This window comes from Scomber japonicus, chromosome 1 (genome assembly GCF_027409825.1).
Source record: "Scomber japonicus isolate fScoJap1 chromosome 1, fScoJap1.pri, whole genome shotgun sequence".
NCBI lineage: Eukaryota > Metazoa > Chordata > Actinopteri > Scombriformes > Scombridae > Scomber > Scomber japonicus.
Window position 1 is genome coordinate 23,954,010 of NC_070578.1, and position 22,639 is coordinate 23,976,648.

At 39.0% G+C, this 22,639-nt stretch overlaps 2 protein-coding genes across 2 annotated transcripts in view; one reads left to right on the forward strand and one right to left on the reverse strand.

Annotated features, from left to right (window-relative positions):
* dagla (diacylglycerol lipase, alpha) overlaps window positions 1–13,762 on the reverse strand; it is a 38,307-nt gene extending 24,545 nt beyond the window's left edge. Inside the window, exon 1 of the mRNA XM_053321074.1 lies at window positions 13,061–13,762. The gene's annotated coding sequence lies outside the window, so the exon portion shown is untranslated. The remainder of the gene's footprint in view (window positions 1–13,060) is intronic.
* Window positions 13,763–20,788: 7,026 nt separating this feature from the next.
* On the forward strand, window positions 20,789–22,171 carry polr2l (RNA polymerase II, I and III subunit L). Its single transcript, XM_053317112.1, has 3 exons — window positions 20,789–20,874; window positions 21,308–21,413; window positions 21,847–22,171. The coding sequence occupies exons 2-3, from the start codon at window positions 21,319–21,321 to the stop codon at window positions 21,953–21,955; spliced, it is 204 nt and encodes a 67-aa protein (XP_053173087.1). The 5' UTR covers window positions 20,789–20,874; window positions 21,308–21,318; the 3' UTR covers window positions 21,956–22,171.
* The last annotated feature ends 468 nt before the right edge of the window (window positions 22,172–22,639 follow it).

Consider the following 22,639-nt stretch of genomic DNA (forward strand, 5'->3'; position numbering starts at 1 on the left):
GAGTTACAGTATAAAAGCTGAAACTGTTTGTTGCTTGGCAGAACGACTGTGTGTCCTTCTCCATGCTGGCATGTAATGAGTACAGAGAAAGATTCATCACTCTGTCATCTGTGCTTTTCTCTCTCGCTGACTGACACCTAGGTCTCGTCTGAAGGTTAACCACCGGTGGGAGTCTGCAGACAGACTCAGGGAAAGTTCCGCTCCGACAAACGGGGGACATGATCCCACCTGAAGTCATGCACAGGCACTCCATCTACTTGTGAGTGAGTACGGGGTTATGAATCTTTACTCTATAATAAGTGTTTGATACCTATAGGTAGCCAGCGCATATAAATCCTGTGTGGTATTGGTTGGTGGGATCCCTGAGTCATGTAATTTCCTGTGTGGTATTGACAGAGTAGTTTAAATGTAGGCCTAAAGAGTAACTGCAGTTATATATTAAATGTGCACACTAAGTATACTATACACACGCGTTTTGATTGATAACATCCTGTGTGTGAAATTTGCGAGAGGGTAAAGAGATCTCTCGCTGATTCCTATGACACAAGTTAGAATATTCTTATCATAGTATCATGCGTTGTATGACCCTCAGAGGAGAATGTCCCACTGACATAAAAGGGGTATGTGAGTGATGTCTACAACAATACAATAAAAGAATAAGCTTTTGTGGTAAATCAATTCAGTGTCTAATACTGTGGTACTACAGGGGTGTGTTGCTCAGAACGAAGATGTCGTACAAACCACCTGGCTGAAGTGAGTTACTCAAGGCAGGGTGTGCTTGATAAGTTCCAACTGTATGCATATGGGAAGAGCAGAGTGATTGTGAACTTTGTGTATGCTGTCTCCTTGTTGTACAGCAATATTTGTTTAATCTTCAACCCAGCAGTGTGTGTATTATTCCCTCTTTATGTTTAGTGTTTTCAGACAATTTCCAAATTATTACTTGAAGGTTTGATGGGATGCCTGTGATCTTCCTTTCACTGAAACAGAACCAGTAAGTGCATTTCACTCTTGGTGGATCATAGAGATTTAATTGGCATGTACATTTTATGGAAATTGTACTTGGTTACTCTGTTAAAGTCTAAAATGAAAAAGGTGTGGTTTAAAGCACACACTGATTGTGGTTGAAGTTTTTGGTTGTCTGTGTTGTTCTAAGCTTAGTAAGGGAGAGAAGTTTAATTCCGGACTGATAAAAAGTGCTGAGTGAGTGAAGAACACAGCGACATACACAAAATCCAGACTCATTTTGTTCCGTGTGTGTTGATGTGTTGTTGTTTAAAGTGTGTGTGCTGCTTTGCTCTAGAAGTGTGTGTAAGATAATTCAATTCAACTTTAATTTGATACTTTTTTTGATACTTTGTGCCTGTTTCATCAGGGTCCAACTTATTTGAGTTTAGGAACTCTTAAAATCATTCTGAGTGAAAAAAAACATTTTCAAGATTACTGGTTTAATCTTATCATTAGTAATAGCGTGTCTAATCCTGATTGTTACGTTTTAATTTTACTTTGATTTCCTGTTATTCTTTTTAGTTCTACAAAAAACTGTTTTGTTGAAAGAACAATCACTTTGGTGACATTGCAGGATTATTACTGTTGGAAAATCAATATAGTTGATTGTGAGAGGTTTGCCATGGGTGCTAATAACAGTCGTCAGAATAAAAGTTATGCGTCGAAAATATGGCAGCATAGCCATACAGTTTTTGCCTAAGTGGCTTATAAATTAGGGGTTTCCTCAAAGTGGGAGAATTCATCATGCCTCACTCCAAACTTCGAGAGATAAGATGGGAAAAAGGTGGAAGATAACCTTAAGAAAGCTAAAGTATATGTTTATAAGAAGGGTAATGGTAAGTGGTCAAAGCAACTTGAAAAGGTTGAAGCTGAGGAAGAAAGAAGCAGACAACAGAGAAAGTGGATTAAGAAAATGTAAAAGAAGATGAGGAAGTGTAAAAAGAAGATATGAGTAAGTGTATAGAGGGTTTGAGAAAGTGTATAAGAGTGTTAAGGAGTTTGTTTCCTTGTGTCTAGATGATGCACATGATAAAACTGTACAGATGACACTTAGGGCTCTTATTGATGAGGTGAAGTTTTTATGACACCTTTATGTGATCATGTAGGCAGAGTTTAATCCTAGAGGGCTGGTTTGAAAGATTGGCTAGTTTGAAAGATCTCAGATAGCATTGTTGAAGTAACCCATAACACCTCCCAACCCTATGGGGTCATCTGACTGGGATAATATATTATAAGGAATGCCTTGGGGGTGGAAAACCACTGGTCAAACAGTTTGTGACAGAAAGTCACACACTAGTACCAAAATTCTATTACATCTGTGACATAGGATCAGTTGGATCCATTCATGCAAGCATGCGTCCGTTTTCAAAACCACTTATTTTTAGGGTCACGTGGGGGTGGAGCATGTCCCAGCATGCATTGGGTGATTTATTGTTTACAAATTAAGTTTGTTTGTTGGCACTACAAACTGCCGTGGTTTTAACTATTGTCTAAATCCCTCAACAAGCAAAAGTTACCTGAACAAATTTTAAGTAATTCAACTATCAAATCAAACATTTTCATTGGGGATTTGATTATCTGTTCAATATAATTTACTTTCTGAAAACATCAAACTTTGTAAACATTAAATCAATGGTTTCTTCCTTAATTATCCTTTCTCTATTAATGGTCTTTTTCCTGATAAATCACGTAATCCATAAAATATTTCAAAACCTGAAAAATGCCTGGCAATATTACAATGAAGTCTTCAGGCAGTGCAAAACCTAAAGATATGCAATTAACAATGATGTGAGCCAGCAAAAAGCAGTAAATCCTCATCTTTGAGAGGCTGGAGCCACGGAATAATAAACAATAAGTGACTTAAACAATTAATTGATTATTTTTACTATTGATTAATTGCTGCCATCATTAAAAGATTAAGCACCTTGCAGTTGGTTTTAGACAAGAATTATTACAAACATGTTTACCATTTCTACTATCTTCTGTCATCATTATCCTTCACCTTTTTTATTAATTTCATCTCATAAATTATTCTTAACACAACGTTGACTATAGGCCAGTTTATGTTATATTCATTCAATTTACTGTTCAGGTTGTATTCTCAATTTTCAGGCATCTATCGGGCAAAAGCGGTAACCACAGATCCTTAGGTCAATCAATGTTCCCCATTAATCACTCTCGAGATACTGAGGAAATCAATGTGCTAAGAACGCCTCTGAAAAGATGTCCTCTTAACTCCATCAGTGTAGTTAAAACTACTTTCCAAGTCCAGTTGACTTAGATATGCACACCTGTGACCAGTCCTCATGTCATTTTCTGTTGATGACATGCAGTTTAAAGTGAATTTAGCCTTTTTGTTTCAGTCACACCTCTTACAGTAAAGAGCACACCAGCACATTAATCTTAGTATAGGTAATCTATCAAGTTGCACCACGACATACACAAAATCCAGTCTATTACTCTTGTAATCAGTTCTCTGTACAACTAATCAGCACTGAACTCACACCAGATAGGCTCTGCTAGCCTCGTTTCGTAGAAGAAGACACTGTCCATCAGTACATGTCTCAACCAAACATCCTCACTAATAGCATTTGCCTCCTCAAGGTCTTTCCCATCCATCACCCTGGGGATTTTAGCCTATTAGTGTTGTTGTTTGGTTTCTACTGTAGACATTAGTGGATGCACTTAGACTTTTTACACCATTGTGAAATACTAACAGATCATACTTATGTTACATTCTACTTTACTATACTTATGAGGAGGGGCCCAATATAATTTTTATCAGTGGAAAAGATTAATGCACTTTAAAAGAGACTAATTAGAGACAAAATAAGAGATTAACTAAGGATTCCCAGCATGGTTTCCATAAAACTGAAGGAGGATTTTGAAAGAACATGAGCAATGTATTTATGAAGAATATGGTCATCAGTTCAAGAGGTAAGCCTGTAACTGACTTGCAAGTGGGCTTCAATACAACACATTCTTTTGACAATGATGGCAATTATTTAACTAATCCTCTAACAAGGTTCCATGAAAAAGACCTTTTCATGCTGCCAAATCCAATCCCAAAAGATGAGGTACAGCATATTTTTCGGTGAAATGATAAATTAGGGCTGATGTAATTTATGGCAACATACTGATGTTGCACGCATCCACTACAGTCAAAAAGCCAAAATTGTCAATGATTTGAGCCACATCTGAACATTTCATCTTACAGTGATAAAACCTCTGCCATCCAATCAAGACGACAAGTAGCTGGCCAAAAAAGGAGGGAAAATGTAGAGGGATAAAAACACTATCAGGACCACTCTTCAAGCGAGTCCTACCCAGGACCATCTTAAATATGGAAGTTAAGCAACATAAACTAATGGATGTTATATTTCCACATTACAAAGCATCATATATTGGACCTTGGTTACTATGTATCATTGTCTGAGAAAAGTAGTTTTAATTTAACCATGGGACCAAAAGAAAAAAGAAAATAATAACGTGGATGAAATTTGACTCACTGTAAAATGTCTTTCAATTAACCTTTTGTGTGTAGTCCTAAATATAAATGTATAATACTCAAGATAGAAGGCATAGCATTAGTGTAGAATTTATTGTTTCTGTGCGGTTGTTGGTCACTCACCGTTTTATATCAAGGTTCCTTTTCAAAGTCTAAATGATCAAAGAGAAACTGTCATGACTGCATAACAACATTTTTATATTTCAGCAAGTAATTTGTGGTATGATTTTTTTTACTATATACCCTGATGTTGTTATTGAGCTGAAGTTTCAACACCTTTGTATTTTTAAACATACTTCACATCCTGCTGAATTTCTGACCTGAGATCAATGTCTAAAACCTGACCTTTAGGGCAATTCTACTAACACAGACAACTGTAGTCTTAAGGCTGATTTGTGTTTCTACGTAACCTTCACGTCCTAACTACGCCAGTGCCCCAATGCCGTCGTGAACCTTTCGGAGTTCTGCGTCTCTTTATCGCGTCGTGTTTTGTCGCGGTGCAATTCTCCGCCAGAGCGGTAGGGGGATGTGCTCCTTTCCTGAATGGTTATCGGTGTCAGTAGTTGTTGCCTCGACACATAGTTACATTTCTGGGGAGGTGCATGTCAGGGGACGGCGTAGGGGTTCACGGCGACGCAGAGAGCTCTGCGTAGGTATGCCGTCCGCTTGACGTCCACCCAACGTAGAAGCATAAATCATCTGCTTTCCCCCCCGACTCTTCTATGATAGTGCTTTCTGCATGCAGCATGAGTCATGCAAACTCCTCACTCTCTCCGTAGCTGGTGACTCCATCTGAATCTAAATGACATGTGTTTTGTGAAAAGACTGTGACATATCCCTGCATGTGAGCAATGCTTTTGTGCTCCGCACAGCGTGCTACTGTGTGCCAGGACCAGACCCATACCCACGTGATGCAACAACAATGATGTAACAACAATGACAGGACTCCCTGTCCGTCATTATGGCTTTGTCTTTGATACAGACTTATTGAAACAAACAGGGCACAAGCAGGGGAATGCTGCAACCATCTGAAATATTTTACAGAGAATACTTTCTTTTGAGTTGTCAGATGCATCTTTTACACGTGCTATACTCAAATAGAAGTAACAGTAATCCTATTGGTCAATAGGTGTTCAAATCTAGCTGAATTTCCTCATGAATGCTGATATCAGGGTAAAAATTAAAACTCTCCGGGTCTCACTGCTCAAAGATTATACAGAAGAGTTACAGCACTATCAATACATCAATACATTACACCTAAGGCAGCCAAAGTTAATGGAGCAGAATCTAAAATCTGTACCAGCAGTAAACCCTCCGTCCCATCTGAAATCAACACTGCTGTATTTCTTTTTGCAGACAGCAAGTTGATCTGGTATGACTAGCTGCAGGTGTTTTACTATCTTACACTTCCATCTCTCTCACAGCAAGTCTGCCGCAGCAACAAGCCAAGCTGTCCGTTTCAGCTTCTTTATGCTTTATTTTCTATCACATTCCCCCGCAGTGTAACCTCTCCATCTATCACCACTGTGACTGAACTCAAGAACTCTAACTGATGATGATTGATAAGTCATTGCAACATAATATTTTGTCATTCTGTTCTCTCAATTTTTTCTACTAAAGTTATTATCAAAAGATTAGGTAATAAGCACACCATTACCATTTTGTTCCAATTACATGTTATAGGCTACAGCAGGTCTTTATTTTATTCACTTTACCTTTATACAACACTACTACTAACACTATTAACACTTTAACATGATTTTGAACCTAAATCATATCACAAGATACCCTTTAAAGTGACAATCTGCAGTATATTCTGCATGTCAAAAAATAGTCCCCTGTAGGCTTTAAAGGTCACAGTACCAATTTTTTTTGGCTTCTTTAGGCTCAAGCTGTGCTCAACTTGACTTCTGTCAGCTACGATGAATCCTAACAGTGACACATTGCATGTTAGACATCGCGTCAAGATGCCGGCTTCAACTTTTTTGCCGGGTGACCTTGCGTTTGTTTTGGCGGAGCCCTCTGCTGCTTGACTGCCTCCATTCAAATGAATGACAAGGCTGTGTTTTTTCACACATGGCTAAAGCCAGTCTTAATGTGGCTACAAGAGCTAGCGACCATGCTAGCAGCACTGTCAGACTGTACATGGGGGATTGCCAATGTCATTAGGATTCAACACGTGGGAACCATTAATGTCTGTAACCCAGTTGATGTTGAGATATTTCACAGAATCAGTGACAACTCTGGCTGTGGCACTACAGAAAAAGTTGGATGATCACCAAAGGTTAATCCTCTGGGCACAATGGACTTCTGTACCAAAACTCACAGCAATACATTCAACAGTTCTTGAGATATATCAGCAAAAGCTAAAAATGTCAACCTGCTGATTGTGTTTGAGGAAAAGTCAGAGAGTCAAAGTCAGAAGATTACCTGGGGGCTATGAATTTCCCTAAAGTAGTTGTTCAGATATTTCAGTCTAGACCAAAGTGGTGGACTGACGGACCCACATTGCCATCCCCATAGCTACTCTGCTAGCATGGCTGAAAACAGGAAGCCTGGTTGCTTGTAGGGAAGCTGCGGCAGTGTGGCAATGTGTTGTGTATTTTGCAGAAATTGATTAAACAAACCAGAAGCACTGTTTCAGTTTCTGCTACTGCTGGGTGGCCTTCTGTCAGTGTGTGTACTACTGTGGGTGGCCATCCAACATTGAGACACTATTCTCTTCTCTGATGAAATGAGCGTGTTCTGATAAAGACTTTGCTTATCAAACTACTTCAATAAATGTTACATTGACCTAACTTATTGAGTCATCATATTGGACATGTTCTTCCACAAACATCCATCTCATGTCTAAATTGCATTCCCAACCTAAAAAAGTATGTTTGGGTTGCTTTGCCGGCCAATCAATGGACTGTAAAATACCCACTACTGCTCTACAAAGCTGTTTATAAATTTGATCAACATTTTGCCTATAAATACAAAAAGGTAAACTTATTAATCAGTAGGGGTGAGACTAGGGTTGAGGACCTTCACTCCTACAGTACATGGAGCACACATTTGCATGTCAGTATGGTTTACAGCAGCTTTCAGCTGGGTGCTCACTGGAGGTGAGACACTATGTAAACTTGGGTGTGTCACAAATGAACAGACTCCAGCTCTTATCTGAGCATCAGAAAACTATATCTGACTGTCACTGCAGTGCATTTAGTTGCTACATTAACTATGGTGTATGCCAATCCATTATATGTGAATAGTCATGGGATGGTTTTATTTGATGAATGAAAATTGCTCACAGCTCACAGAATAATACTCTAAACTGATGAACACAAAATGTAAAGATATGACAAATGATAAAGTTGACATGCACGTGTCACATGTCTGTGTATTGGGTACATTGTGAAATTCTCATTCACAGGTCTAAGAACTAGTTTCGATACAGGAGGGACCAGTGACATTCCTGAGAGTTAAGAGTTATTCAACTAATAGACCTTTTCTACCTTATCGGACAAAGTGCTTTACAATTCTTCCCTTTCTTTCGCCCATTCACACAAACACTCACACACCGATGGCAGAGCTGTCATGCAAAGCGCTGCTGAAGGACACTTTGACACATGGACAGGAAGAGTCGAGAAATTGAATGACCAACCCTGTGGTTTATGGATGTTCTGCTCTACATCCTGAGCCACACCCGCCTGTTTACACACTACTACATTATTAGTTGGCAAACATCAAAGTGAAGCTCTTCAGACAAACATTCAATCATACACATGTCCTGTGTTTGGACTTTTCTGTCTGGAAGGTGGCTTGTTTTGCTGTCAGGCTCAATAAAAATCAACAGGAAAAAAAAACAAAAAACTACAAACTGCTCTGAAGAGCTGCAGGCAAGCTAAAGAGGGCTTGGCATGCTCTGAGGTGTTGGGCACGATTTGGGACAGACAAAATGTCTACAGAAAGTGCTGAGGTTATACCGGGCGAGCATGATGGCACAACACAGTCCCAATTCTCTCGGTCTACTCCGCTCTCAGTCATACACCCATCTGCTCCAGTCTCTCTCTTTTTCTGCCTGGGTCAGAGTTACACTCTGCTCCAATCAAGATTCTCTTCAGCATTTGTCACATCCCTGGCACTACTCTGCTGTTGCTAATGATTATGTCACTCCCTATTCTGTCAAATCACAGCACCATTCTGTCCATCCTAAACAATCTCACCCTCTCCAATCTCAATCTCATCCTCTGCCTTTCCCATCTTCTGCCTTTCCATCCTCATGCTCTCTCCTTCTTCTCCTTCTACCCACACACTCATTCAGTATTCATATTTTAGAGGACATTTATGAGCATGAAACCGAGCGTGTGCATCTGCACCATTTTTGGCGCAGGGGGAACCTACATTTTCTCCTCTAGCCTTCCTGGTCCCCTTCCTCTTCCTTATCTAGCTAATCCAGATTCTGGTTTTGGTTTTGCGTTGCTCATCTTTTTTTAGACTGAAAGCCATGTGCCACTCACTCCTACTCTCCCTCTGCCTCTTTCTCCATCTTTTTCTCCTACTGCCACCCACTCAATTCCTTTCACCTCTTCCCACTGCATTTTCTCTTCTTTCAGTGGATGTGATAGTATGTGCGCTGCAGATTGCATGTGTGTGTTTGTGTATACATGGATGTTTTTTGTGTGTTTGGGTGGTAACATATGTGTTCTGCCAACCTGTCTGTGGCTTACTGCCACAAACCCATGCACGGATCTGTTAGTCATTGTCAGAATCTGGTCAGTTACTGAAAATAACTGCTGCGGTTTTGCCCATGCAACACACTCCTGCAGCCAAAGGGTTTTCAGCAGTTTGTTGCATGCATGATAAATATTAAATTGGCGTTTTCCGACACTTTAATTGACCAGATGTCTATCAATGGCTTCGCTGCATAATCACATGATTTCAGGTCTGCAGCTTATAGATTTTGCAATACGTGCAAGGCTTTTTGAGAGGGGACACACAAATACATTCCTGCCTGTAAAACACTGCACAGATCATCAATACTGTGACAGTCAGTTTGTTGCCCTTTTACCTATGACTGTTTTTTAAAGCCACCTGTCCCCTGTCAGCTATAGCACTGTTAAAAAGAGAAAGTTGAAAATTAACATGCATGTAATGAGAGTCACATCCCCACAAAACATAGGATATGGTAAAGTATTAAATAAATCAAAGCCTTTTCACAAATACATTTTCAATTGTGATGCTAAAACAATTTTTAGGCAATTTATAAAGGAATGATCTGTTATTAACACATCATTTGTGATATACTAGGTAATCAAAGAAAGCTTGTTTTGCAGACATGTAACATGCATTCAGACAATAAAACATGGAATGACATTTTCCACAGAGAAGGGATTTCATTTATACCTGAACTGAATATAATAATACACCTTTTATTTAATGGTGCCTTTCAATGCACTCGAGGTTACATCATATAAGCTCAGTAATAAAATATACAATAAACAACAGAGCACTACTAATAAAACACCAGTACAATCAACAATAAAGTGTAGCTCTACAATGAGTTAAAATCGATACTGCAGTGTAAAGGTTTTTTTTCACCCACTTTTAAGAGCAGTTTTGAATTCTCTAATGGGGTTCAATATGTGGATGTGATGAGGGAAGGGAGTTATAAAGTTTGGGTGCAGCAAAGGAAGATACCCTGGCTCCCATTGTGCTGAGGTTGATGGCTGTCTCTATCTTTGTAGGAAGACCGTAGGGAGTGGTTTTAAATATAAAACACTTTCGATTAGTCATACATTCCCAAATACTCCAACTTCTTCTTTACTTGTAGGGACTTCCTTTTTTGTCAAATGTCATGATAAACTATGTATCTTTGAGATTTGGAGTGTTAGTCAAACAAAAAATAGAAATGTAATATTATTTGATCAATCATAATGAAAATAATATCATCATGTTAAGTATACCTTGTTTCAGTCCTCAGTGTAGAAAATGTGTGCAAATATTAATTAATGTACGGTTGTTTGTCCTCTATGTCCATTTGTCTTTCACAAGCTCTTACCAACCGACATCTATACAGCAAACACAACAATAAAATGACTGTAAAATGTCAAGGTTACATAAGCATACACCTTTTGCCATCAAATGTATGCCCATCATTGATCCCTCACTGTCTACAACACTAACAATACTCTGTTCAGATTGGCTGGAGAGAGTGTGCAGCTGTGACGTAGTGTAATCACCGCTCTAAATTAATAGGAAAAGGCCTATTAGAAACATTTACCGGTGAGCATTCTGTTCAGAGTAAAACCTGCAAATCTGAAAATTGCATTATGGATTTTAACATAAACTTCAACCTTTTAGAACAACACAAAACGTACAAGGAAGCAGTGAATGAAAGGTTTCGAATGGATGATTAATCAAAAGAACTTCCCCAAAAAGAAAACGGATTTTGACAGAAGAGGACCTTCACGATGCACAAGAGAGAGAGAACAGAGACACATAACAGCAGCCTAGTGAGTTATATTTCATAGGACTTCTTTCTGTTTAAAGGAGTGACTGCATGAGGAATAGGCAAAGTCCACCAAACTGGCACACGCCAATGTCCACGGAGAAACATTGCAACAGATGATATTGTTGTTGATGGCAGAGGGGGGGGGGTTTTACTATCAGGTAGGCAGATTTGCTGGCTGGCTGATGATGACATTGTTCATTAGCCCAACCCCAGAATGCATATCAGTAGTTGTTCCTAATTTTTGGCTATGATCTAGTCTAGTTTAGTTATTATATTCCACTCCATGTTTCTTACTTAGCAAGTAACAAGCTTTAGGTGTTTCCCAACTTCTGCATACTTACTATTCTTGATCTTATCCATCCCTGACTTAGACATGCAACAGAACTACACGCATCCATTTGAGGCTTTTGCGCAGATTAGGGGACATAAATTAAATCATTAAATCTTTGATAGTCAATAGTTGGAGAAGATGAACCTACAGTATCTGTTTGGTACAAGAAGAAAACACACAACTTTGAAAACCAAAGAGACAACCTATTTGCCAAGACTAACTGCAGGTACCTGGTTGCCATAAGGGTTAAAGCCTATGGGGATTGCACTAAACCAGGCTGCATCAGCACCACACTGGTGCTGATGCAGCCTTACTCAACTGGGCCTCGTTTTACTCTCCCATTTTGCTTCTAACTGTACAATATTTTTTACTCACCCCTAAATTATAACCACAACCTGTTTCCCTGATCTCTGTGTTAATTATCCCAGCCCAGCCCTTGAATGGCGTAAGACATTTTCACCTTTAATACCAAATCAGTGCATGCAAACAAACCACATACGACATCTACTGGAAATGAAATGTGGATGATGTGGAGGGTTAGGTGCTGAGTAAAACAGCTAGTAAAACAACCGAGGAAAGATCAAAATCTGTGCTACGGTCCATCCAGGGTGCACTTCTGCTCATAATAAACTCCCATGGTGCTAAAACAGAAGTCTACAGCAGGTCCAGACTTATGAACCACTTGATTTGTAATCACTCGCTGCATGTCTCACTCTTGCCTCATTCTTCCTTCCTGAATTCATACATTTTCATCATTTTGCTCAAAAACCTTGCCACTGTCTCAGCCTCTGACATCATATATTTTTAAAAGCCTTAGGAGGTGTTACCTTGTTAGGACAGCTTGACCTTCTTCAAGTGACACCTCTGGTCAGTTATAGCTAGATTGTTTAGTGGAGGTATTTGCACTTTTGAGTAGCGTATGTGATGCCAGAGATAGACAGTGTCCACAACTGGAAGCCGTGAGAAATGGAAGGCTTAAAATATCACTAAAATATTCTCAGGGAGAGTGATAAACAGGTGTGAGATTCCCCGTGCTGTTGCTGTCCCCAACTCCCCTTTTTAAAAAAAATAAAGTATGTCACCTACTGGCCAACCAAAAGCACAGTCTGGTTAATGTAGCTATGCTTTAAGTCTGATCAGTCAAGTTTCCATCCAGTGCTGAAAAGTTGACTGATCAATTAGCTATAAAGGAGAAGACAAATGTTTTTTTTTATCTGCAATTCTGGTGCTTGGATCATCTGTCATTTATTTTTTTAAGGTTCAGACAACAATGCTGATAAACTGTCACATCAGTATGGACTCTTGTAACTTGTGATTGTTGGCATTTGTCACTACTTGACATTTTGTACAGTAGATTGACTCTAACATTACACAATGATTCAAACCATTGATGAAATGATTTGCTGCAGCCCTGTCTGTTTATATGCATGCAGCAGCATCGAAATGTGTGATTCCAACAAGTCGATCAGCAGCAGTGGCAGTAGTGTCTAATCTCATTTAAATCAGGACAGCTGCTTAAGGTGACATACTGCGGGCCTAGCTAGTAGAGATGTGGCCTTAGAATGTGTCTTAAACCCGCATTAAAACGGGGCAAAAAGCCCGGTCACACAGCCGGTGCGTCGGTCGGATAGCTTCACTGCTCTGTACGTGCATAGAGCTGAATGCATTTGATCTGGTGTCAGTCAGTCAGTCACCACATACTGTAGCTGCAGCTCACCTGTATTTTGACGATGCCTTGCTAAGACCCACTGCATCGGTTCCGCTCGTTCTCCCATATCCTTCCGACTGCCGACCCGCCTCACCCCCGCTCTCCCCGACACCGGCTCAGGGTTGGGGTTTTTTGATGAATCCTCAAACGTCTCAACGATAGTATAATAATAACCATACAGACGTCATTACAGCTGGCGGATGAATGGACCCACAGTCATCAAAGAATCAAAGCTTCCTCGGTTATCAACCGGGTGTCAAGCAAAGCCGATACATGCCATCAGACAGCGTCATTAATTACACGGTGCCGTTCAAGCCGCTGGCGGATCGCCTCTCTGCTTAATTGCAACACGTCGTCGGCTTTGGCAGTTCACTGATTGTGGCTCCTTTTTTCACGTCCCTCCAGTGGAGCTCGGCATGGTTATATCTATCCACAGTAGAGGACAGTCCGTCGGGTTTCTCCAACAAGACGAGCCCTTGGTTTGCCACGCCGTAGTCAGTAGCTTGTGTCTGCCATCCGCCGGACAACTCCCGAACCCCAGCGAGAAGCTAAACGGAGGCAGCGTTTCCCGAGGAGCTGGCCTATCCCCTCGGACATCTCTCACATAAAAAATACGTACGAATTGGCTATTCCCCTTCCGCGTTTAGCTGCGCAAATCCTGTTTTGATTACGCATACCTGGCTCGCTTGTAAATGGAAGACACTCAGGAGATCCTGTGGAGAAAGGGCGCCACTGGTGGTTTGGGAATATCAAGGAATCAGCAACTGGTTCAAAGAGAGCAGTGTTTTCCGAGAGGTTTCCACTCCTGTTAATCACCCAATGAGATTCAGGCTCCTGCTTGTGTAGTTAGGCTATTTCACTGTTGTTGGAATGTGGCTGTTTGTTGTTATTTAAGTCAGTAAAAGACTAAACAAAACACTACGCTAACATACTTAACGATTGGCGCATGCGCGCTTCATCCCCTCCCCGAAGCAACTTGCGTTACCACAGCGACGCTACAGCGATGCAAGTAAATGGAATGTGTGTTTGGTTTAAACAAGCTGTCCTATATTACACTTTATCTCTAGTTCTAGTATTTTAACACCATAAACGTCACATCATAACCCAACTCAGACAACAGCACATTTTGTTCTCAGGATTTCCACTAAGAGAATAGGGAAATATGGCCTATTCGATGAGATGATTTTTTTAGGGAGGAGACATCGTATGAGGGATTTTTTTCGAACAAGCAGCAGCGTCTTCTGCGTCAAAACAGTACGCATTTGAGCGACAACTCCATACTTTACCGATTACTATCTTGGCACGCTTTGCTCTTCTTTGGATCGACGTATGCTGGGTGTGGATCAGCGTCATGCCATAAAATCTACACATGAGGACTGTCAGGAGTCAGAAATGCAGCCCGACAAGTAGCCAAAGAGCCAACAGTCCATTCAAATCAGATCAAACGGACGTGGGACGCTTCATCTGAACATATGGTCTACAAATGTCCTCAGATTCACACAACCTGCTGACCTCAGGGCTTGAGGGTTAGGTTATTTAACTCTTGGCTGAAAATAGATTCAAAGCTATTGCATGTCAACTGCAGCAGGATTCGCTTACAAAAAAAAAAGGCTCAAATATTTCTTAAAGAGTATAAAAAGTGTGCTCATGTTAAAGAAGTACTGATACTTGTTAAACAATTTAATAGCAAACAATATGTGACACTCTATGCAATAACGTACATTTATCATTCATTACTGTTCAGCACTCCTTGCAATCTTCCTTTGTACTACTGTGCCCTTTCTACAATAAAAAAAACTGGTTCTGCGGCCTGTATATTGAATGTTGTTGACCATTTGTGGTTTCGATATGTATCTATTTTTGCACTTACTTGTTTGTTAGTGGTAAGTGTATGTGTAATTATCTTTGTTGACCTTGTTTTGGCTGTTTGTGTGTCTTCCTGAAGATTGTTTTGTGCAAGTACACTGAGAGCTTCTGGAAACCAAAGCCACATTGATTGTGTTGAACAGGGCCTATAAAGCTGATCTTGACTGTATGATATCTGACTTTTGATATGTGGCTGTCAAAAGGATTTTTTTTAAACAGAAGACATTTTGACATGTCACAGCAGGAAAAGCACAGGTGTAAATAATACAATTAACAAGGGTTGCATTTCATTTAGCTGCTTCAGTTGCAGGGTCCTGGTATTGTGCATGATGTCTTACCTTCATGGCTTAACTGCGCTTTTTCTACTGCACAAGGAAAAATGTCAGCTGTGAAAAGGCATGTCACTAATAACACCCCCTGAAATGTATTAAAGGCTGCATGTTCTTCAAGCAGCAGCACACATATAGGGATAGGGTCTAACCTCTGCAACCCTGGGATTGGTGGTGAAAATAAGTGGTTTAGTTAGACAGAACTAATGTGGGTATAACCACTAATGAATAAAATGTAGTACTTAGTGTTAAAATAAAGAAATCAACAGAATATTTTTATTTGTGTAATAGTCAACGATTATTAACATTAGTTAGTTCTTGTATAATGCTGTCTAAGTGTGTTTGACATTCACACATTTTGTATTGTGTTGGCTTTGTACTGCAGCACATGAATTTGAAATGACATAATTACTTTGAAGGTTAAGTGCTTATGTTCAGCTTTAATTTCAGGGCGTTTACATAGCAGTTTAGGAATTGAAACCTTGTCATTGTCCTACTGCATAAAGGTCAAAATTAGCTCCTTTAATCTCACGGTCATTGTCTACTTTCCAATCCTATGTGCTTGAGGACAGAGGCAAAAAACATTCACTGTCCAAATACTTACAGATTGCCAGTAAAAAAGTAGCATTTTATAAATAAAAATCGTTCAAAAAAATAATCTCCTGTCTTGATCTTTTAGATAATTAATTTACAGTCAACAGGCTTACAAATCTGCTGATGCATTTTGCACCTGTTTTTTCTCATGAAACCAAAAAAAAGAAAAAGGTTTTAAGAACCATAATATTTTATTAGTAAGTTAATGAATTAATAATTAATTACTGGTTAACACAATATATGATATTGCATTGCCTCATTGAAATAACACTTATCGTAACCATAAAAACTCACTGGAATTAAATGTTTTAGCACCCTAAACATAGGATGTGATCAAATAATTGACTCCCCCTATTATGAGCACTAGATGGTACATTCCAGTCTCTCCTCCCTCCTGTTTTCAGTGTCCTCCATCTCTCCGCTTTCTCTCATTTTCTTATATTAAGGACACTCTGACTTCCATCGACTGCTGGGGAACCTGCTTCATCCGTTATTCTTGTAATCTCTACAGAGCTATTAGAAAGGTATGTAATATCCAAATGTTTTCTGAACAAATCACTGCAGAATTTTATAGTAAGCATTTTTGTTAAGACTAGTCCAGCCTGCATTCTGTCAATTACAAGCTTCATTCAGTGTCAGCAGTATTTATTGCTGTTGATTATTTTTTCTCATTTGAATTTTCACTGATATCTTATGTGGCAGTCACTGTGGTCCTTATTTCTCTCCTCCATCTTGTCCTCCATTTATAGCTCATATGACTCACGCAGTTTTACAATGCAAGAAGAAAGAGCAATACAGAGAAGGAGATTAAATCGACATGTTACTGCATCTGGATTAGGCTCTTGTCAGGCTCAAAGAAATAAAGATTCAGTCCTTAACTATGAATATGCTCTGCAGCTGCAGTATCATTCCCCCTTCCACCATCACAAAACTAGCAGATTGTCCCATGTAAAAGCTTTACAGAGGAAGCAGTCTTAACATTATTTCTTCAGCGGAAGGTTATGTCACAGCTGCTGTGACCAAAATAAACAATTCCCTGTTCTCTGAGCGTCCGAGCGTTCCCATCAATGTCATCTTTTTCCAAGGTCACATTTAAGGCCCCACTGCCACATGACTGCTAAACTACTGTACAGTGAATACATGGGTTTTAAAGGCTCGTTCATATGTTAGTGTGTATGTTAGCAGAGCAGATAACATGATGTCTGAGCCTAATTTAGAGGGATAATCTGGCTGTGTCCGTTTGCTGTTTTTCCTCAGTGAAGCAGCACAGAGCTGACCCTATAAAGACTCCTCTTGACCAGACCACACCTCTGTCCATGGAAGCCAAGGCCAAGTCAGGGGCTCCAGCGCCCAAGGCAGTATCTAAAGCAGAGAAGAAGGACCCTGCACCCCCAAAGAAAGCTGACCCTACCCCTGCGGCCCCTGAGCCTGAGCTACCTCCTCCTCAGGATGGGGCAGCAGATGCTGAGGCAGCTGAAGTGGGTGAGGAGGCTGCAGCCTCTGGCACAGACTCTCTGGAACACCTGAAACCCTTCTTCATCGGTGGTGCCGTTATTGCTGCAGGAGCAATATTGCTGGGAGTGTTGCTACTGGCAAGGAGAAATTAAAACCAAATAATTTATTTCAAGAAAAATAATCTATTTGTTGATCAATCAACAAATAGAGTGTCACTTTCTGATTGGTTCACAGACTACCATGGTTCAGATGGGAGATGGGGAGCCACTGTGCAGCTTATGTTCTTGTTTGTTTTCTTTATCAGCCTTCACTTGTAGTGAATTGAACCATTCAAGGCTGTACATGGAGCATAATTACACATAGTATATGCATGAATTTGCTTCAACAGTTATAATCTATTCCATAAGAAAACTCACACTGTAGTACTGAGCTTACAAGCCTGAACTCTCTAAAGTTAGCCTATTCAACTGCTTTATCTTGTTTAATCCAATATTCACAAATGTTGACAAAAGCTTGCAATATTTGTACATTCTTTCACCGAAAATTAGCTTGGTTCACTTTGCTAAGATCATGAAAAATGGAAATTGTAACATTTAAACAAAGGAGGAGATATTAAACTAGTTATCAGAGTTGGTCTGATGCAATGTGGGAATAGGCAATGTGATGTATCACACATATTCTGGCAAAATACCTAAGTACAGCAGTTTCCTCTTCAATGCCCGTATATAAAAAATGCCAAATAGAAAAAGGCTGTTTGCAATTTAAAAAGTCTGCTTTTTCAGAGTCAAAATATAAGCATGTCATGGTTTAAGAATGGCATGTGGGTGAATGTTTGAGATACAACATGTATGTGGCAGACAGGAATTGTGAAGTTTTTTGTTGTAGAATAAGAAAGAGTTTTATGTTGCTGTCAAATGATGTCACAATAATCTTTCATGTATGTGTAACATCCACTGTCGTGCTGGTTCAATGTGTTTACACCTTACAGTAGGTACTTAGCTGTGTCAGGTTTAAAGCCTGCTGACAAAAGATGAGAGTTGTTTCTGGCTTCACTGTGCTCCCCTTATTTACCATTAGGAACTATTGTTGTTTTCAAAACCTTACTTATAACTAAGTATATATATATATCATTTAATAAGAGCATCCTAGTTTGCTAATACAACAAAAGTGGGGCTTAGATGAAGTATTGTATAGTTTACTCAGAAAATAATGCCAAGCAGACACTGTCGTTGCTGCACACACCCACTTGTATAGCTGTACACATGATTGTCCACTCATATGCAAAGCTCATGGGAATGTCCTATTACATAAGTAAATGGCAGAAAGACAGTTCTGACGCATACCATTTTTGATTTTAGTTGCAAGAGTATGTAGGAAACACATTACTGATGAAAATCTTATATGAGCATATTTTACCACAATCAACAACCCCAATACATCCAAAAGATACTATGCCAACACCAAAACAAACTTCACCTTACATTGTACAATACAGTGTACAAAAAAAGAGAAAAAAAAATCCTATTTTCATAATTTCAACAGCGTATAAATGCAATAATTCAGATAGGACTCCTCATTTAGCACATGTGCCGTAGCAAGTTAATTGACATACATGATGATGTATAATGTTAATGATGGCAGTGAAGGTAATGTTACAGATGATGATGATGATGATGATGATGATGATGATAGTGATAATGCTTTTCAAGGTGACTGTAAGAATGATGGTTATGATATATTTTTGATATATTTCTAACATACTTTCCTTATGCACACTCCCCTCTGCCCCCAAACTCCTGAATGTGAAAAATGAAAGAGGTTGTAATGGGACCTTTATTAAAGACAGTGAACCAGCCAAAATGAGTATTTCTTTGTTACAATTTGCACTCATTCTTGAAAATGATTCTCAGTTGTGGATTTTTATATCGATATAGCTTCAGCTCTATGAATTAATCAGAGGTTAACTTTCACTCACAGTCAATCACTGGGGTTTGCATGAATGATGAGAACTAATAAGGGTATATTTTTTGCATGTTGACTCCCCCTCTTTTAAATTTGCTTTTTAAGAATTCAGGTCTTATTCAATTTAATCTTAATTCTATCACAAATGTATACTTAATTTTTATGCTTTTTCCTATCTCAATGAACATCCGTTTTAATTATGACTGAAGTAGTCCTTAAAAGATTTTGAAAGTGTTGGATTTATATGAACAGAAAGGCTAAAATGCATAAATATCTTACAGTTGGAGGCACATGTGTTGCATTAGATAACTGCTACAAAACATTATCACCTGGAAAATATCTGCTGAGAATGAAAAAGTATGACTGTTATAATCAGGGTGTGAACAAGACATGTGGTATATATCAGTCAATATACCCTGCTCAGTAGCCCTCATAGCAGGTACGTTTTAAAACAGTTTAAACAGTCTATCCCACAAGCAAAATGTAATTGCCTCTGAACATCAGCCATTGGGAAGTTGGTATGAAGTACGAAATGTTCTTATTTAGAGTGTATTTATGATAATGTGATTTTCAGTTCAGTTTACCAGTCAAAATGTAACTTAATATTTACTGTTACTGGCATTAAATGTAATACAGTCAGTACATGTAGTTGCCACACTATTTAATAATACATATTTTTTGTTAATGTAAAATTTGTGCAAAGACAAAAAAAAGTTCAATAATGTTATATAATGTAAAATGTTCCGTATGGTTACTGTCAGATATTTTTGGCATTTGTGTGCCTTTATTTGATGGCTAAAAGGGGAGTAAGACAGAAAACAGGGGCAGAGAGAGGGGTTTGATGTACAAATGTCCAGGTTGGAAAGAAACCAGACTTTATGGATACGTGCCCCTATGTGGTCATTTATATTTTCAGATATTGATTTGTAGGCTACATGAGCCCACAAAAGCTAGTATAGTATCCTGGTATATCCCACAAAAGTAGGCTAATTTTTCTTCTGGCTGATTAGACCTCTGTTTAGATAGATGTGGGTATAACTATGCTGTGAGTCTTTTGAGGGCACCAAAATCTATTACAGGTGAATTATTAAGTCACAGGCCTCGTTTCAACAGGTCAGGTTCAAGAAAACCCACAATGTCGGAAATCCTGCATTTAAAGTAAAAATATAGAAACTTGTATTGTAGCATTTTAAAATGGTAGCATTGATACTTTTGCTAAAGTAAAGGATCTGAGTACTTCTTTTTTATTAACAAAAAAAAAACGTTTATATGTACACAACGTATCTTATTCATTCTGGGTACATATACAAAGAAAAGTATATGTATGTGTAAAGAAAATGCACATATTTACAACTATTGGGACTATAGGGTTGGGATCTATATAATGATTTTTAACATATCACTGTGTTACAGTTTTAATTATTTTTGGTTTGGGTTTTATGCGAGTAATTTTTCCAGTACTTCCGGTCACAGAATCTGACAAGTCACCAATTACGCTGTAACACCGGAAATCTTACTGTTTATGCGCTGAGAGAGAACGAGGGAAGCTTCCATCGCTTTGGCTCAAGTTCTCCCAATATCACCCAGTTCCGTCTATTAATAACAAGACTGATAACGGTGAGTAAACAAAGCTTTAATTTTGTGTCAGACTTTGTGTTTTGACCGGCAAATAGCTTTCACATTTTGACAACGTGTTACTAGTTAGCAGCTAACGTTAGCTAACGTGGCTAAAACGCATTGCCAATTCATCAACTTACTCTGGGATAACGGCATTAAACCTAACCCATGCCAGATATTTTGCGTTGACTTTTCAATGAAAACACAAGGCCAGATGAATTTAAATTGTTGTAACTGCAGTATTAGCAAATAAACACTGAAATGAGCTAATTTACTCAATAAAACAGCAGGTCGAAATGTATTGTTGGTTATGTTAAGCTCAACCTGATACTTGTATAATAAACAGGAATGGTTGCGTTAAGGTCATATAACCTAAAGCTAATTGCCAACTGTTGACTTTCCAGCATTACATGTTGTGTACTTCTGTCCCCAGGTGTTTCAAAAATGATCATCCCAGTCCGCTGTTTCACCTGCGGGAAGATTGTGGGTAACAAGTGGGAGGCATACCTCGGCCTGCTTCAGGCTGAGTACACTGAAGGGTGAGATTAATACCTACTGAGTTCTGTCGTTACACTGTCTTTGAGATGTTACTGTTAACACCTCATTTGTTTTTAGCACTAATTAATTTGACTTGTGAAGGATGCACACGTCAAAACTTAAAAAGTGAACACAGTGTATGCAGCTACATTGGAGTTAACGGTCTTGACCAGAAACAGTAGGAGTACACTTCACATTAAAACCTTTTAGCCCATGAAGTCACAAGGGCATGTTTATTTCCTACGTGGTTTTCCTTTATCCACTTTCAGACTTACAGATGCCAGTAAACTCTAAGATGGAAATAGTAATAGCATTTACTTGAGGCCATTTAGGCTACTATATTGTCTGCCATAATGTGCATGTACTTTCCTTATTCATTCAGCCATCTGTATGCCATGCATTAGGACTGACAGTATCTCCTCTCTCCCTATTAAGAGATGCTCTTGATGCCCTGGGCCTGAAGAGATACTGCTGTCGGAGGATGCTGCTATCTCACGTGGATCTTATTGAGAAATTGCTGAATTATGCCCCTCTGGAAAAGTGATTTGAACTGACCAACTTCAAGAACCACATAGACTTTGTGAGGCTGTTGCACTGACAGACTGTACAATTTTGAATTGACAGTGCAAGAGTGAGATGGTGTCCGTAGTGAAGACTTTTGTGACATTAATGTGTGCTTGATGCATTTTTTTCTAAATAAAGCTGTTCAATGACAGTATCACCTGCATTGCTGGCTTATCTAATTACAGTAATAATTTTATGTGAGCTATTTGAGATGAAGATTAATTTTCACACCTGTGCTGGGTCATCCTGTCTTTAAGAAAAGCAACATCTGTTTTTTTTTTTACAAACCAGTATTTTCTAGTATTTTTACTCAGTAACTGCATTTACTGCCAGATCAGACATTGCTTTAGGTTCGACTACAAAAACATTGTAGTGCAAGTGCAGTAAATTTCTTTTCAACATGTCTCTGAATATGCTGTTCTCGTCTTATTGGACCTTTTTCACAGCAGACATTTTTACTCAAAGCAGAAAAAGCACAAGTACAGTTAACATTAATTGTGCCCTAATCCCATTTAGTCTTTCCAAATCATGACCCTGTACCATATACTGCACAGTGGTTCACCAGTGTAGCTTCTTGGACACTTGAGGGGAACTGATCCATTGTTAATGCTATCAGTACTACCTGTGCTCTTCCTTTTTGCTATAGAAAGGGACATTAACAGCA

What these genes read in the sequence shown, in the direction of transcription:
- polr2l (XM_053317112.1), top strand. Translation starts at nt 21,319, where the DNA reads ATGATCATCCCAGTCCGCTGTTTCACCTGCGGGAAGATTGTGGGTAAC. An exon ending in CAGGCTGAGTACACTGAAGG is followed by an intron (nt 21,414 to 21,846) that starts GTGAGATTAATA and finishes CTCCCTATTAAG; the next exon opens with AGATGCTCTTGATGCCCTGG.